This window comes from Coregonus clupeaformis, chromosome 18, assembly GCF_020615455.1.
Source record: "Coregonus clupeaformis isolate EN_2021a chromosome 18, ASM2061545v1, whole genome shotgun sequence".
Taxonomy (NCBI): domain Eukaryota; kingdom Metazoa; phylum Chordata; class Actinopteri; order Salmoniformes; family Salmonidae; genus Coregonus; species Coregonus clupeaformis.
Genome location: NC_059209.1, coordinates 21,748,463 through 21,767,438, shown reverse-complemented (window position 1 = coordinate 21,767,438; position 18,976 = coordinate 21,748,463). Strand labels below are relative to the sequence as shown.

At 42.6% G+C, this 18,976-nt stretch overlaps 1 protein-coding gene across 2 annotated transcripts in view; it reads left to right on the top strand.

The window, feature by feature from the left end:
• Positions 1-4,081: 4,081 nt before the first annotated feature.
• LOC121550303 (BDNF/NT-3 growth factors receptor) overlaps positions 4,082-18,976 on the top strand; it is an 83,723-nt gene continuing 68,828 nt past the window's right edge. For both annotated transcript variants that reach the window (XM_041862517.2, XM_041862515.2), the window contains exons 1-6: positions 4,082-5,081; positions 9,638-9,712; positions 9,825-9,896; positions 13,830-13,898; positions 14,203-14,351; positions 16,014-16,150. In XM_041862517.2, coding sequence (XP_041718451.1) covers positions 4,867-5,081; positions 9,638-9,712; positions 9,825-9,896; positions 13,830-13,898; positions 14,203-14,351; positions 16,014-16,150 — 717 coding nt within the window. In that variant the 5' untranslated portion in view covers positions 4,082-4,866. The remainder of the gene's footprint in view (positions 5,082-9,637; positions 9,713-9,824; positions 9,897-13,829; positions 13,899-14,202; positions 14,352-16,013; positions 16,151-18,976) is intronic.

Sequence of the window (18,976 nt, the reverse complement as noted above, 5' to 3'; positions counted from 1 at the left end):
ATTGGATGCAGCCACAAAGATAGCCATAGCTTCAGGACAATAGCCTACAAGGTTTTTTCTTACCCAGTGATCTACTTTGTGGGCATGCATTCTTTCTCAATGGCCACAGAGGGGCAGTACATGATTTGTCTTGTTTTTGGTACCATGGCGATAAACTAGCTTGGAAATAGACTTGATTTGCCAGTCCAAGCTGTAGGCCAATTTTGGGACATAATACCACAGATGGAGGGGAAGTTAGTTATAAGCAGAGCCATTCATGGCATATTTTCAAGCCATTTTGCGAGTTAACTCAGGGCTGTTGTAATTAGCCATTACAATGAATAGGCTAACAGGCCTACTGCTTATCTACATAATATCCGGTTTATCAACGTTTACCGTTCAATTGTTATCACGTTGGATGATTGATGTGGACTATTTTCCCTGGAGCATTTGACAGAATATCTGGAAAAGACGTTTGAGGCGGTGTAGTGTGGGGTGGAGCTCCCCGGCACGCACCAATTCAGTTAATCCAGTTCCGGTGCAAGAGCCAGAGACCACTAATAAAACGTCCCACAATTCTCCCCTAATGCTTTTCCATTTCACTCACTCACAGCCCCTCCCTCCACACACAAACTCACCTCTTTTTCCAATAGGCCTCCCTCCCAAAAATTTTAACACATGAGTTTAAACTGCTCTGTATCTTATCCCAAGCAAGGTGAGAGAGGGTTAGTGCACTGGCGCCAAATCAGAACAGGATTCTGATAGGCCCAGGCAGGCGTGTGCCTATCATCACATGGCACATAATTTTGAAGCATGGAACCAGAGAGGAAGAGGCGAAGCGAGAGGGTTTACTCCGCCCAAAATCTTTCCATGGAAATAAGACCACGAAGTGAGGAATTTTTGTATCAGTAAGAGAGTGTCGAAGGTCAGTAAGCGAGTGTCGAATTTGGCCAACAAAAAATGTAGTTGCTAATTTCCTACTTGAGACTTATTTGATCGAATAGAAGTTTCGTAATGGTTAGGTTGTTATGAATGCACTGATGTAAGTGGAAGCACCTGGCATTTCGGCAACTTTAAAAAAATACGACTTTATATCAGAGTTGTGCCTGTTGTTCACACGCGTATCTGCCCTCTCATTGGCTGAATGGTCCCACCTGATCTCTCCTCCTCCCCCCACTGCCTTCCATCAAAGACAGTAAAGTGCTTCCATCTTTGAGGACATGTATTTCCATTGTTAGAGCGGTCACTCGACTATCTTGTCAATATAAAATATCATCTTTGATGTAACTGAGCTACAATGTGTAAACATATTAGTGCTGTTGGATTACTATTACAGCGACATTTCTTGATTTCTTGTTGGGGAAAAAATTGATTATTGTGTACTGTTTGACATTTAATGCATTGTTAGGAGCTAGTAACATAAGCATTTCACTGCACCCGCTACAGCATCTGCTAAACTGTGTACGTGACCAATAAACTTGGATTTGATTTGATATGCACACCGTACTGTGCTCAAACCCAAGTTGGAGACACCCCCATAGATTTGTTGAGACAGATTCAGCTCGGTAATTAGGCATATGGTCCTCAATACAGACATAGGCTACATCTTGTGCGTCACTGCGCACGTCACATCGTATCTGCACATGGGGAGAGCGCGGGACTCAGAACTAGTGTGTGTGCGCGCGTGTGTGTGTGTGTGTGTGATATGTCAACCCACTAAGCACGGACGGACACTAGCGTCTTTTGGACTTCTTTTTTTTGTCTATGTTTGGTTCAGATTTCATCCCGTCCTGTACTGAACTCTACTGTACTCTACTGTACTCTACTGAATTAAACTATACTGTATAGCACTGTACCGTACTGTAATGTACTCTACTCTACTGAATAAAACTCTACTGTCCTGTAACGTACCGTATTGTATTCTACTGTGCTCTACTGTACTGAACTGCACCGTACTGTACTGTGCTGTTCAAATTTTGAAACATAGCTTAGATGTCTATGATTCGTTCAGATTTGTTCTGGTCTGAAGCAACTTAGTCAGTGCATTCAACTTAGGTATTTAAACAACAAGTTATCACAGTCATAACAAGAAAAAAATATTTATGTAACCGTTACTGAGAATGTTATTGTAGTTGAAGTGGTCTGTTGATTTATTCTATAGGTTGGACTACTTTGAACATCATCACTGCCGGTTTTAAAGCTTAAAAAAAAGCTACCATAAGTGCATGTGACAGATGGGAGCAATAATAAATATTCTATATTGCAATCTTCAGTTGGCTCCTCTTTCCTATATTAAATGGATTTAACAATAATTATGTCGATATAATGCTTACTTCATTGAGAATGTGCCTTCAGAAAGTATTCACACCTCTTGACTTTTTCCAAATTTTGTTGTGCTACAGCCTGAATTTAAAATTGATTAAATTGCTATTTTTTTGGTCACTGGCCTACACACAATACCCCATAATGTCTGTAGAATTATGTTTCTTTTTTTTTTTTAACTAATTAATAAAAAAGGAAAAGCTGAAATATCTTGAGTAATTTAGTATTCAACCCCTTCGTTAAGGCAAGCCTAAATAAGTTCAGGAGTGCATATTTGCTTAGTTCCATAATAAGTTGCATGGACTCACTCTGTGTGCAATAATAGAGTTTAACATGATTTTTGAATGACTACCTCATCTCTATACCCCACACATGCAATTATCTGTAAGGTCCTTCAGTCGAGCAGTGAATTTCAAACACAGATTCAACCACAAAGACCAGGGAGGTTTTCAAATGCCTCGTAAAGAAGGGCACATTGGTAGATGGGTAAAAATAAAAACAGACATTGAATAACTAATTGACAGAGTGAAAAGAAGGAATCCTGTACAGAATAAAAATATTCCAAAACATGGATCCTGTTTGCAACAAGGAACTAAAGTAATACTGCAAAAAATGTATCAAAGCAATTCACTTTTTGTCCTGAATACAAAGTGTTATTTTGGGGGCAAATCCAATACAACACATTACTGAGTACCACTCTCTATATTTTCAAGCATAGTGGTGGCTGCATCAGGTTATGGGTATGCTTGTAATCGTTAAGGACTGGGGAGTTTTTCAGGATAAAAAATAAATGGAATGGAGCTAAGCACAGGCAAACTCCTAGAGGAAAACCTGGTCCAGTCTGCTTTCCACCAGACACTGGGAGATGAATTCACCTTTCAGCAGGATAATTACCCAAAACACAAGGCCAAATCCACACTGGCCGAGATACAATTTTGACTTACATTTATTTGAAGTCCTGAAAATGGTTGTCTAGCAATGATCAACAACCAGTTTGACAGAGCTTGAAGAATTTAGAAAATAATAATGGGCAAATGTTGCACAATCCAGGTGTGGAAAGCTCTTAGAGACTTACCCAGAAAGACTCACAGTTGTAATCGCTGCCAAGGGTGCTTCTACAAAGTGTTGAATCAGGGGTGTGAATACTTATGTAAATGTCATATTTCTGTTTTTCATTTTCAATACATTTGCAAACATTTCTAAAAACATGTTTTCACTTCGTCATTATGGGTATCATGTGTAGATGGGTGGGAAAAAAAACATATTTAATCCATTTTTAATTCAGGCTGTAACACATCAAAATGTGAACTAAGTCAAGGGGTGAATACTTTCTGAAGGCACTGTATGTGCAGTTGAAATTTGGCCATACAGTCAATGACCAAAAATAAATATTTTCAACTTCTGTAGGCTAAATTACCTGTTTTCTATTTCATTCAGACCCAAAAATTAACCTGATTTAAACATCTGGAAAATATTTTTTTTAAACATCCAGAAAATACGTATTTTCAGCATCAAGGAAATTCATATTTTCACATTTCATTCAGAACCGAAAATTAACCTGATTTCAATGTCCAGAGAAGATGTATTTTCAAAGCTTCATTTAGAACCTAAAATGAACATATCTTTTAGATGTCTTTTCAATGTCCCTCCACTACAGATGACATGTTATTGATTCAGTAGGCCTACATGCCGGCTAAAATCTTTATGGTTATGTAATGGAGCGTAATGATTTAATAAGGTGATGGAGGCTGGTACACGGCGGCTAAAGAGGGAATGATTGGTGACTGCCCGGATGTGCCAGTGGGATAAATCAAATGCAATTGAAGCAGATGCACACCTGCGCTGTCATTTCGTTTTTTAATTAACACATGATTTTCTATTCGAATACACTTTGGCTGTAAACCCAGCCCCATATCTCTCATGTCGATTGTTATGCTATTTGTCCGTTATAGCCTACAAGGACACCAACTCATCTCGTCGGACAGAGACACGTAGGCTACTGTAGGCTAAACACAAGACCGCCGGTGAATGACAGGGACGAGAGCCCTTTAACCCCTTGCCATCTGGAACAATCAGCGTGGAATCGGAACTAAAACAATGGCTAGAGGGCGTATTCTTGACGGCGATCTATAACATTCTGCATGTTTTGATGTTGGTAGGCCTACCCGTGCCGCCTCCTCCTCAGTGCACTGCTTGAACAACGTAACAATAAATGGTGTGCGCTTTCGGCTCCATCGTCTCTGTTCATGATCTATTCGTCCACGGCTCTGCATCTGGCAGACCTGCACAGGACATAGGGTTTTGTGTGGAATTATCAGTGCCAGTGTCATCTGTCTGAGAGAGAGCGAGAGAGAAGGAATCCTTGGCATACACACACGTCGGTGTCTCAATGTGAATTTGAGTGACTGACTGGATTCTTGTGGAGAAGGACAGAACCGATAAACCAATTTTCAGCATCTCACCCATTTGCGCGGAGAGCGGCTTGTGCATGCTCTTCTGGGTTGAGCATCTGACAGCGTCTTTTTCTGCTGGAGCTTGGCTGATCCGAGCGGTCCTTGGTCGGGCATGGAGGGAGCCGAGATGAGCGCCTTTCGGAGGTGTAGTGGGGTGTTTCTGTTGGGATTGTGTTGCGTACTAATGGAACTGTGGAGGCTCGGGGCCGCCTGCCCCGCGTCCTGCACCTGCAGCGGGACCAGGATCGCCTGTGTGGACCAGGAGCGGGGTATCATGGCTTTCCCCGTGTTGCAGTCGGAGCTGGAGATGGACAACATTACAGACATGTGAGTCACTGTCCATGATCCATCACGGGACCCAACATATAGGCCTAGGCCTATAACAGATGGGTCTTCCATGAAATGAGTGCCTTTTGAGTCACTTTGATGTTTTAAGTAGCAATTGTGCACCAATATCGAATTGTAAAAGCCTATTATATTCATTAAATTGTCCTTTAATATAGACCACATGGAGAATTCAATACATCTGAATAAAGATTTGCTAAAGTGCCTCCTGGGAAGATTCGTATCCACATAGTCCCAACATTTCAAAAAATTTACACCATCATTGTAAAGCCCTAGTTATTTTGTTGCTTTGACAGTCATTTCTGAAGATTATTCTTTATTTCATGTGGTTAGTGATTCATTTACATATGTCCCTCATTTTAAGGTCAAGCCTGTTACATGAACTGAACTCTAATTTTAATGTAGTGAAACTATTCCTTTTTAATACATCTAATAGTCAAACCACAGTGTAAAAGCAGGTGAGCTGGTTCTACTCTTTTTGGCCATGTTCTGGTGTTTTGTGGTGGAAAAGTGAGCGGGTCAAACATAACATGTCAACCCTGTTACCCATAGATAGACAGGCTGGAAATGTTTTAACAAATGTTTTGTTTGTTGTGAAGCTTACTTTCAATTGCCCCTTCCTGTTACACACAACAAACTTCAATTTCCCCTGTCATAAGGGGATGTATGGCTGTTTTAAGATGATATCGTCAACCCTGTTACTTTATTTGTTTCTTAATAGGCACTTACTATAGTAATTTGTTTTTTGAGTTGAACATGTGCTCTTTATGACAGAATGTAAACATTTGGTGAAATCAAACGTTTTTTAAAACCAAGTTACACTAGTCAAAAGGCACACAATTGGTGGAATGACCAGATATAACCTGCCTAATCGGCAAACAATAAAGAGGTGAAAAAAGCCTATGCATTTTAGACTATCAATGAGTAGAATTGAAGGTTCAATCGAATGGCCAATTCTCAGTCAACAGTTAGGCTATTTGAATTGGCTAATAAAACTTAGTTTATAGTTTTGCAGCAGTGATGTTAGGAAAATAAATGTGTGTGTGTGTGTGTGTGTGTATACACGTGCTCGAGTGTGTATGTCAGTGTGAGAGCGGTGGGCACGACTGGACCGCGAGGGATACTGATCGGTACCGATCGATGCTCCACCGTGACCCCGGGAAGAGGTGTAGTCCTACTCCCGCAGAAACTCAGTAGTCCAAATATTTGCAAAGACAATGCGCCCAAAAGCCTACAATTTTATATTCTGTAATGTTTAAATATTAAGCTATAGTCTAGGCAATTTTTCTTCTATTGTGAAAACAATGAATTGGCCTAGACTAAATACATTTCCACCCACGTTTGAGCTGTTTTCAGATTGATCATAGCCTAAATGAAGACGGAGAATCAAAAGTACAGCATTTAGAATGCATAATGTTGAGGACACGATGTGAGCGTCTCTTTGTCAAGACCATAGCAGACCCTTTGATGCATAGCCTCTCCTGTAAGGTTACAGTGTAAACATATGCAAAAAAGATATATAATTATAAATATATATTTGATAAAATATTGAATTAATGTATTCATCTGGAATAGTCGACTGTTAAAAATGACAAGAAGTAGACGACTTGAGTTAGGGCCTATCCTATATGTTGACATTCATCAGTCTATTTATGAAATTTGTATTTTCAAATGACCTTGACAAAAATCTGGAACAAAAACTCCCATCACTGAAAAACACCTAAACATTCACTGCTGAAAGGGGCCTTACAGATAATTGCATGTGTGGGTGGGGTACAGAGATGAGGTAGTCATTCAAAAATCATGTTAGTAACCTCTAAAAGTCTACTAACCTAACATATGGAATTGTTTTAAGATGGTCATACCATGGATCATTTAGTGATTTGATTCTGAATTCCAGGACCCCTGTAGGTGACAAAGAAGAAGAAACCCGAACACCACTCTTGCTAGGATCACTGCTCTTTAATAAGCTTTACGTATCGGCCTTTACGCCTGTAGGTAAAACAAAATAATCATAAGGAATAAGGTTTTGAAGGGTCTGTCCTACATCTAGGAGATATAACTAAGCTCAGGAAATATATATACTTTTCGGACATACAGTGCATTCGGAAAGTATTCAGACCCCTTAACTTTTTCCACATTTTGTTACGTTACAGCCTTATTCTAAAATTGATTAAATCGTTTTTTCCCCTCATCAATCTACACACAATACCCCATAATGACAAAGGAAAAGCAGGTTTTTAGAAATGTTTGCAAATGTATTAAACATTTATAACTGAAATATCAAATTTACATAAATATTCAGACCCTTTACTCAGTACTTTGTTGAAACACCTTTGGCAGCGATTACAGCCTCGAGTCTTATTGGGTATGACGCTACAAGCTTGGCACACATGTATTTGGGAAGTTTCTCCAATTCTTCTCTGCAGATCCTCTCAAGCTCTGTCAGGTTGGATGGGGAGCGTCGCTGTATAGCTATTTTCAGGTCTCTCCAGAGATGTTAGATCGGGATCAAGTACGAGTGGCTGGGTCACTCAAGGACATTCAGAGACTTGTCCCGAAGCCACTCCTGCTTTGTCTTGGCTGTGTGCTTAGGGTCGTTGTCCTGTTGGAAGGTGAACCTTCGCCCCAGTCTGAGGTCCTGAGCGCTCTGGAGGAGGTTTTCATCAAGGATCTCTCTGCACTTAGTTCCGTTCATCTTTCCCTCGATCCTGACTAGTCTCCCAGTCCCTGTCGCTGAAAAACATCCCACAGCATGATGCTGCCACCACCATGCTTCACCGTAGGGATGGTATTGGCCAGGTGATGAGCAGTGCCTGGTTTCCTCCAGACGTGGCACTTGGCATTCAGGCGAAATAGTTCAATCTTGGTTTCATCAGACCAGAGAATCTTGTTTCTCATGGTCTGAGAGTCCTTTAGGTGCCTTTTAATGAGGAGTGGCTTCCGTCTGGCCACACTACCATAAAGGCCTGATTGGTGGCGTGCTGCAGAGATGGTTGTCCTTCTGGAAGGTTCTCCCATCGCCACAGAGGAACTCTGGAGCTCTGTCAGAGTGACCATCGGGTTCTTGGTCACCTCCCTGACCAAGGCCCTTCTCCCCCGATTGTTCAGTTTGGCCGGGCGGCCAGCTCTAGGAAGAGTCATTTCAGAATGATGGAGGCCACTGTGTTCTTGGGGACCTTCAATGCTGCAGACATTTTTTGGTACCCTTCCCCAGATCTGTGCCTTGACACAATCCTGTCTTCATCCGTGAAGAGCAAACTTCTCCAGCATGCCATTGGCCATCGAAGATGAGCATTTGACGACTGAAGTCGGTTACGATGCCAAACTGCAGTCAGGTCAAGACCCTGATGAGGACGATGAGCATGCAGATGAGCTTCCCTGAGACAGCTTCTGGCAGTTTGTGTAGAAATTATTCGGTTTTGCAAACCCACAGTTACATCAGCTGTCCAGGTGGCTGGTCTAAGACGATCCCGCAGGTGAAGAAGCCGTATGTGGAGGCCCTGGGCTGGCGTGGTTACACGTGGTCTACGGTTGTGAGGCCGGTTGGACATACTGCCAAATTCTCTAAAACGACGTTGGAGGCGGCTTATGGTAGAAATATGAACATTACATTCTCTGTCAACAGCTCTGGTGGACATTCTTGCAGTCAGCATGCCAATTTCATGCTCCCTCAAAACTTGAGACATCTGTGGCATTGTGTTGTGCGACAAAACTGCACATTATATCGTGGCCTTTTTAATGTCCCCAGCACAAGGTACACCTGTTTAATGATCATGCTGTTTAATCAGCTTCTTGATATGCCACAGCTGTTAGGTGGATGGATTTTCTTGGCAAAGGAGAAATGCTCACTAACAGTGCATTTCAGCTCATGAAACATGGGACCAACACTTCACATGTTGCATTTATATTTATATTCACTGTACATATTTTATTTAACCCCTTTTTTGTGGTCACAAACCTACTTCCATACTTCCATAACATTTTAAAACCGGTACTGGGTTACCTTCAGTGAGTCCTGTGACACTTGTGGGGGTCATAGAGCAAAACGAGTCTCCCCTTTCCATAGTCGGGTCATATTAGTTTGTAGCCCAAACGGTTCGGATGCTACAGACAGAAGTTGGCACATTGACAGTACCGACTTCAAACGAGTCCCGTGGGGGTCGTATTAGTTTGTAGGCCAAACCGTTCAGACGCTACAGACGTTTTTATGAGAGGACCGATTTTCGGGATGTCTCCTGGTCTGACAAACAGCGCTGTAGCTCTGCTACTTTCCACAGCAGATGCGGAAGGCCGACATAGGCTGATGTGGTGGATTGAGATGCAGCCCATACAAAAAATGATATCTCTAGTTTAAACAGACAGATTTTGATGGGGATTTTTAAATATTATGTTAATTACATTGGCGCATGGGTGCGTCAATCGACTCTTAAGAATTTATATCTGTTGAAATGTGCTGCTGTGCATCTGTTGTTCACTGGGCTTACTGCCCCTACTTCTGTTATCTAACCTTTTTTTCTCCATTTCATTTTTGACAGATATATTGCAAATCAGAGTAGCTTCTCGTCCATCAATGACAAAGACCTGCATTATTACCGGAACCTCACAAATCTGTAAGTCTGTTATGTTATGTGATATCTTATACTTGTGGTCATGATGGGGCCCAGATTGTCACTGGTCTAATAGTGCAATATGATCATGTTTTTGTGTGTATTTGCTTTGCAGAACTGTGACTAACAGCCGGCTGACCTATGTGTCTCGACTGGCTTTCCAGAACAACCTCAAACTTCAGTATCTGTGAGTGGCTTCTATAGGCCTAAGGCAACATTTACAGTGGGGAGAACAAGTATTTGATACACTGCCGATTTTGCAGGTTTTCCTACTTACAAAGCATGTAGAGGTCTGTAATTTTTATCATAGGTACACTTCAACTGTGAGAGACGGAATCTAAAACAAAAATCCAGAAAATCATATTGTTTGATTTTTAAGTAATTAATTTGCATTTTATTGCATGACATAAGTATTTGATCACCTACCAACCAGTAAGAATTCTGGCTCTCACGGACCTGTTAGTTTTTCTTTAAGAAGCCCTCCTGTTCTCCACTCATTACCTGTATTAACTGCACCTGTTTGAACTCGTTAACCTGTATAAAATACACCTGTCCACGCACTCAATCAAACAGACTCCAACCTCTCCACAATGGCCAAGACCAGAGAGCTGTGTAAGGACATCAGGGATAAATTTGTAGACCTGCACAAGGCTGGGATGGGCTACAGAACAATAGGCAAGCAGCTTGATGAGAAGGCAACATAAGTATTGCATGACATAAGTATTTGATACATCAGAAAAGCAGAACTTCATATTTGGTACAAAAACCTTTGTTTGCAATTACAGAGATCATACGTTTCCTGTAGGTCTTGACCAGGTTTGCACACACTGCAGCAGGGATTCTGGCCCACTCCTCCATACAGACCTTCTCCAGATCCTTCAGGTTTCGGGGCTGTCACTGGGCAATACAGACTTTCAGCTCCCTCCAAAGATTTTCTATTGGGTTCAGGTCTGGAGACTGGCTAGGCCACTCCAGGACCTTGAGATGCTTCTTACGGAGCCACTCCTTAGTTGCCCTGGCTGTGTGTTTCGGGTCGTTGTCATGTTGGAAGACCCAGCCACGACCCATCTTCAATGCTCTTATTGAGGGAAGGAGGTTGTTGGCCAAGATCTCGCGATACATGGCCCCATCCATCCTCCCCTCAATACGGTCGTCCTGTCCCCTTTGCAGAAAAGCATCCCCAAAGAATGATGTTTCCACCTCCATGCTTCACGGTTGGGATGGTGTTCTTGGGGTTGTACTCATCCTTCTTCTTCCTCCAAACACGGCGAGTGGAGTTTAGACCAAAAAGCTCTATTTTTGTCTCATCAGACCACATTACTTTCTCCCATTCCTCCTCTGGATCATCCAGATGGTCATTGGCAAACTTCAGACGGGCCTGGACATGCGCTGGCTTGAGCAGGGGGACCTTGCGTGCGCTGCAGGATTTTAATCCATGACGGCGTAGTGTGTTACTAATGGTTTTCTTTGAGACTGTGGTCCCAGCTCTCTTCAGGTCATTGACCAGGTCCTGCCGTGTAGTTCTGGGCTGATCCCTCACCTTCCTCATGATCATTGATGCCCCACGAGGTGAGATCTTGCATGGAGCCCCAGACCGAAGGTGATTGACCGTCATCTTGAACTTCTTCCATTTTCTAATAATTGCGCCAACAGTTGTTGCCTTCTCACCAAGCTGCTTGCCTATTGTCTTGTAGCCCATCCCAGCCTTGTGCAGGTCTACAATTTTATCCCTGATGTCCTTACACAGCTCTCTGGTCTTGGCCATTGTGGAGAGGTTGGAGTCTGTTTGATTGAGTGTGTGGACAGGTGTCTTTTATACAGGTAACGAGTTCAAACAGGTGCAGAACAGGAGGGCTTCTTGAAGAAAAACTAACAGGTCTGTGAGAGCCAGAATTCTTACTGGTTGGTAGGTGATCAAATACTTATGTCATGCAATAAAATGCAAATTAATTACTTACAAATCATACAATATGATTTTCTGGATTTTTGTTTTAGATTCTGTCTCTCACAGGTGAAGTGTACCTATGATAAAAATTACAGACCTCTACATGCTTTGTACAGTGGGGAAAAAAAGTATTTAGTCAGCCACCAATTGTGCAAGTTCTCCCACTTAAAAAGATGAGAGAGGCCTGTAATTTTCATCATAGGTACACGTCAACTATGACAAACAAATTGAGAGAAAAAAATCCAGAAAATCACATTGTAGGATTTTTAATGAATTTATTTGCAAATTATGGTGGAAAATAAGTATTTGGTCACCTACAAACAAGCAAGATTTCTGGCTCTCACAGACCTGTAACTTCTTCTTTAAGAGGCTCCTCTGTCCTCCACTCATTACCTGTATTAATGGCACCTGTTTGAACTTGTTATCAGTATAAAAGACACCTGTCCACAACCTCAAACAGTCACACTCCAAACTCCACTATGGCCAAGACCAAAGAGCTGTCAAAGGACACCAGAAACAAAATTGTAGACCTGCACCAGGCTGGGAAGACTGAATCTGCAATAGGTAAGCAGCTTGGTTTGAAGAAATCAACTGTGGGAGCAATTATTAGGAAATGGAAGACATACAAGACCACTGATAATCTCCCTCGATCTGGGGCTCCACGCAAGATCTCACCCCGTGGGGTCAAAATGATCACAAGAACGGTGAGCAAAAATCCCAGAACCACACAGGGGGGACCTAGTGAATGACCAGCAGAGAGCTGGGACCAAAGTAACAAAGCCTACCATCAGTAACACACTACGCCGCCAGGGACTCAAATCCTGCAGTGCCAGACGTGTCCCCCTGCTTAAGCCAGTACATGTCCAGGCCCGTCTGAAGTTTGCTAGAGTGCATTTGGATGATCCAGAAGAGGATTGGGAGAATGTCATATGGTCAGATGAAACCAAAATATTACTTTTTGGTAAAAACTCAACTCGTCGTGTTTGGAGGACAAAGAATGCTGAGTTGCATCCAAAGAACACCATACCTACTGTGAAGCATGGGGGTGGAAACATCATGCTTTGGGGCTGTTTTTCTGCAAAGGGACCAGGACGACTGATCCGTGTAAAGGAAAGAATGAATGGGGCCATGTATCGTGAGATTTTGAGTGAAAACCTCCTTCCATCAGCAAGGGCATTGAAGATGAAACGTGGCTGGGTCTTTCAGCATGACAATGATCCCAAACACACCGCCCGGGCAACGAAGGAGTGGCTTCGTAAGAAGCATTTCAAGGTCCTGGAGTGGCCTAGCCAGTCTCCAGATCTCAACCCCATAGAAAATCTTTGGAGGGAGTTGAAAGTCCGTGTTGCCCAGCGACAGCCCCAAAACATCACTGCTCTAGAGGAGATCTGCATGGAAGAATGGGCCAAAATACCAGCAACAGTGTGTGAAAACCTTGTGAAGACTTACAGAAAATGTTTGACCTGTGTCATTGCCAACAAAGGGTATATAACAAAGTATTGAGAAACTTTTGTTATTGACCAAATACTTATTTTCCACCATAATTTGCAAATAAATTCATAAAAAATCCTACAATGTGATTTTCAGGAAAAATTTTTTCTCATTTTGTCTGTCATAGTTGACGTGTACCTATGATGAAAATTACAGGCCTCTCTCATCTTTTTAAGTGGGAGAACTTGCACAATTGGTGGCTGACTAAATCCTTTTTCCCCCCACTGTAAGTAGGAAAACCTGCAAAATCGGCAGTGTATCAAATACTTGTTCTCCCCACTGTATCTCAATGTGAAGGCCAAACTAGAGTTCTTACAAAAATAATTGTTTACTGTAAGACAGACAACCCATTGGGCAAAAACTGGTTGAATCAACATTGTTTCCATGTCATTTCAATCAAAAAATTAAATGCGATGACATTGAATCAACGTGGAAAACTGATTGGATTTGCAAAAAGTCTTGAATTTCATCTTTTTTTCACCCAACTTTTAACCTAAATCCATTGACAGGGTGAAATGTTTTGTTGATTTCACGTTGAATTCACATTAGTTGACAACTCAACCAAATGCAAATGAAAACTAGATGTTGAACTGCCCAGGAGCAGTTGTTGGAATGGTTGTACAGTTTAGCATTTCTTTTGGATATTTTGTTAGCATTGATAATAATGTTAATTCTGATTGACAGGAATTTGAAAGACAACAACCTGTCATCTCTGTCTTGGAGGATATTTCGACATTTAAACATATCAAATCTGTGAGTTGCTTTTTAAATCAACTGTATTCACTCTTATACTCGTCTGTCTGTCTCTATCTCTGTCTCTGTCTCTGTCTCTCTCTCTCCCTACCTCCCTCTCCCTTTTTAGCTCTCCCCCTCTTTCAGCAGTGTTTTATGTACCCCTGATTGACAATGTGTCATCATGGATCCCAAAAACATTAGTGTGTGTGTGCGTTTATGTGCGCATCTCTTTGTGCTTGTACATGCGTTTATGTGTGCATGTGTGTGTGTTGGTGTCAGTGTGTGTGATTCAACATTCAACGCTGTGTTTCTGTGTGTGTAGGATTCTTTCTGGGAACCCGCTGCACTGTTCCTGTGAGATCATGTGGATGAAGCTATGGCTGGGAGAGGAGGCCGATGCTCAGGAGCTCCAATGTATAGCGGAGGATGGCGGGAGGAAACCCCTGACCAGGCTCAAACTCCCTCACTGCAGTAATGGCCCCACTTCATTTTTTATATTGAAAATGTATCCTTCCCATCCTAATAATGCCCCCCCCCCCACCCCACCCTCCCCCCTGTCAGAGCGGGTTTACTGTCAGAGACATTAGGGTCACAATGGCTTGAGGGAGAATGGTTGTAATGGAGAGTGGGCAACGCTGGACATAGGAGATCCAGTTTCATTAGAGAGAACTTATGTCACGGACAGTCATTCTTTAAAGTGGCTCGTTTGGAACAACATGCCCTCGTTATTCATACCCAGAGAGTCAACTCCCTTCCAACCCTAAACTCAATAGTGTTCTTGCATTGTTTACTTTACAGGGCTTTCCGTAGAGCTTGTATTACAATTCTAAGCCATAGACATAACTCATTTCGAGGTAAGAAAACAGTTAAGGTTGGGTTAAAATGTCAGAAAATTATCCCTTTAATGGCTTTGCTGAATAAAGGAAACTGTCCTTAGATTCACATGCTGTATCCTAATGCTACATTTGCCCATTATGCGTACCCACAAACCAAAGCTGGTCTAGGATCAGTTTCCTCCTTCCACTCAGTAACATTCACCAGTGTGCATTAACACAGAGGAACCTGGGCCTGTACTAGTGTGCTCTGGGGTACAGAGGAGACTATATAATGACATTGATAACACTTATTGATCCGGCTGTCCAGCCTCCACTCCATTAGGATGCTATTTTCACCTTCGCCACGGTTACGTGCGGGCCCCTGGAGAGACGGCAGGGGGACTCCGTTATGAGTGACATATGAAGACGACACATGGGAGAGGCGTGTGTACGATACCCCAGGGCTGCCAGGCAGCCAGAAACAATGAGAACCCCCTCAACCCCCCTTTCTCTCTGCCGTTCTCTCTCTGACCATCTCACTTTCAGGGAATCTCTCTGTCGTTTTCAGTTAATCTCTCTGTTCATCTCTCCCTCTCTCTCTCTGTCATCCTGTACTATATGACATCCACAGTTCAGTGCAGTATTTTTGATGTGTTGGATGCAGAGGTTATCTGAGGCTGAGATATGGCCTTCACTGCTGCCTATCAATATTTATATTGGAGATGTTGATGCTGTAGGTTTTACTAGTGTCTAAAATGGGTTACAACCAGTATACAACCATTGTAACCAGTTTAGTCCACGGGGTGTTTTGTTAAAGATGGACACATTGTAAAGGCATACTGTGCCAGCTGGCAGTGCTTGTGTGAGAGGTGCTTAAGATGGTAAGGGCTGATATTGCGCTCTGAGTGCTGAAATGAATCGTTTTCTGGTTTTACAATGATTGAGAGGGTTGCCATGCTGTTAAGAGTCTTGGCGACGTCCCTGAGTGGAGATAAGAGATCTGTCAATTTTATCAGCCAGGACTTTCGACAGACATTGGCCCTTCCTCGCCAGACGCTCCCATGCCATTGGCCACAGCTAAGAGGCAGCCAAGCTTCTGATTGGACACATAGTCAGGTCACAGTCAGGTCACAGTCCCCTCCCCTCCACCGTCGGATGTGTTGTTGTCTCCCTTTAGAGAGGCTCCAGACAGTGTCCAATCAATTTTATCGGAGTTGCGAGACACATGGAGTTGGAATCTGTGTGTGACCACCGCTGTGTGTGTGCTGTGATTTTTAACAAAGATGGTACTGAATCTCCCCTTCGTTGTCGTTGGCAGTGGTTCCCATGGCGACTCTGAGCCCGTCCAAGGTGATGGTGCAGGAGGGTGCTGATGTGGTGTTGACATGCAACACCTCCGGAGAGCCCTCTCCTGAGCTCATCTGGAAAATGACCCCACTCATCTCCTACTATGAGGTCAGTCACCACACCGCCCCCCACCAAAAAGCACATGGCCCCGTCTCAAATGGCACCCTATTCATTGTAAATTGAGCTCGGGTCAAAAGTTGTGCAGTATATAGGGAATAGAGTACCATTTTAGACACACCCATGAGTAGGGCCAGGAGTTTTACTGACCACATGACCTGACCAAGAAAAACTCTGTGCCCTTGTTACTAGGGCCTCTAACTTGGGCCCAGATTTTTTCCTATTCAAGTAAAACTCCTGGCCCTACCCATCAGCAGGTGCAAAAATAAGTGGTATTTATTTTAAGCTGGAATCTTTAATGGTGAAACTGCCATGTCTGTTTGCGATATTACAACAACAAATACAGTGAGGGAAGAAAAGTATTTGATCCCCTGCTGATTTTGTACGTTTGCCCACTGACAAAGAAATGATCAGTCTATAATTTTAATGGTAGGTTTATTTGAACAGTGAGAGACAGAATAACAACAACAAAATCCAGAAAAACGCATGTAAAAAATGTTATAAATTGATTTGCATTTTAATGAGGGAAATAAGTATTTGACCCCCTCTCAATCAGAAAGATTTCTGGCTCCCAGGTGTCTTTTATACAGGTAACGAGCTGAGATTAGGGGCACACTCTTAAAGGGAGTGCTCCTAATCTCAGTTTGTTACCTGTATAAACGACACCTGTCCACAGAAGCAATCAATCAATCAGATTCCAAACTCTCCACCATGGCCAAGACCAAAGAGCTCTCCAAGGATGTCAGGGACAAGATTGTAGACCTACACAAGGCTGGAATGGGCTACAAGACCATCGCCAAGCAGCTTGGTGAGAAGGTGACAACAGTTGGTGTGATTATTCGCAAATGGAAGAAACACAAAATAACTGTCAATCTCCCTCGGCCTGGGGCTCCATGCAAGATCTCACCTCGTGGAGTTGCAATGATCATGAGAACGGTGAGGAATCAGCCCAGAACTACACGGGAGGATCTCAAGGCAGCTGGGACCATAGTCACCAAGAAAACAATTGGTAACACTACGTCGTGAAGGACTGAAATCCTGCAGCGCCCGCAAGGTCCCCCTGCTCAAGAAAGCACATATACAGGCCCGTCTGAAGTTTGCCAATGAACATCTGAATGATTCACAGGTGAACTTGGTTTAAGTTTTATTGTCAGATGAGACTAAAATCAAGCTCTTTGGCATCAACTCAACTCGCCGTGTTTGGAGGAGGAGGAATACTGCCTATGACCCAAAGAACACCATCCCCACCATCAAACATGGAGGTGGAAACATTATGCTTTGGGGGTGTTTTTCTGCTAAGGGGACAGGACAACTTCACCGCATCAAAGGGACGATGGACGGGGCCATGTACCGTCATATCATGGGTGAGAACCTCCTTCCCTCAGACAGGGCATTGAAAATGGGTCGTAGATGGGTATTCCAGCATGACAATGACCCAAAACACACGACCAAACACTTCTTGAGCCACCTTCTTGAGTGGCTCAACAAGAAGCACATTAAGGTCCTGGAGTGGCCTAGCCAGTCTCCAGACCTTAATCCCATAGACAATCTGTGGAGGGAGCTGAAGGTTCGAGTTGCCAAACATCAGCCTCGAAACCTTAATGACTTGGAGAATATCTGCAAAGAGTGGGACAAAATCCCTCCTGAGATCCTGTGCAAACCTGGTGGCCAACTACAAGAAACGTCTGACCTCTGTGATTGCCAACAAGGGTTTTGCCACCAAGTACTAAGTCATGTTTTGCAGAGGGGTCAAATACTTATTTCCCTCATTAAAATGCAAATCAATTTCTAACATTTTTGACCTGCGTTTTTCTGGATTTTTTTGTTGTTATTCTGTCTCTCACTGTTAAAATAAACCTACCATTAAAATTATAGACTGATCATGTCTTTGTCAGTGGGCAAATGTACAAAATCAGCAGGGGATCAAATACTTTTTTCCCTCACTGTAAGTACTGCAAACAATGAACATAGTTTTCCCCCCTCTGACATCATTGCATACGCGATAGAACAGCAGAATATGTATTCCAAAAAAATGTTGCACGTTGTGCGACGCTCCTCACCTCAGCTTCGTCAACAAAAAATAAACAGTAACGGCAGTGGGGCAGACAGTGGTGATGTTTCCCCTACTGCAGATTCCATCTTTAACAGTAAAGTTGATGAGAAGACTGGATCCAAAATATACAAATGCAGAAAATGTTTTGACAAAAATAATTAACTTGAAAAACAAACTTACTTGGCCAACAGCAAAATTACCTCAACTCGAGGAGGACTAAGGCAAAAAGTTTCAAACACAGGGCAAAACGCCTATAAACTCACACATCTGAGTATATGGCAGAGGTATAGCAACAGCGTGTTACCTAGACAAGCAGCTGAATGAGGTGAACAGGGATCCTAAAAGGACCTACCCTCATCTGGCATATTGCAGATCTTTTAACACCAAGGCTTTTATTTACTAGCATTGGCCTATAATGCTACTAGCTAATCTAGGTGTGTAACACCATTTGTTTAGCATACGGTTGAAGTCTGAAGTTTACATACACCTTAGCCAAATACATTTAAACTCAGTTCTTCACAATTCCTGACATTTAATCCTAGTAAAAATTCCCTGTCTTAGGTCAGTTAGGATCACCACTTTATTTTTTAGAAATGTCAGAATAATAGCAGAGAGAATGATTTATTTCAGCTTTTATTTCTTTCATCACATTCCCAGTGGGTCAGAAGTTTACATACACTCAATTAGTATTTGGTAGCATTGCCTTTAAATTGTTTAACTTGGGTCAAATGTTTCGGGTAGCCTTCCACAAGCTTCCCACAATA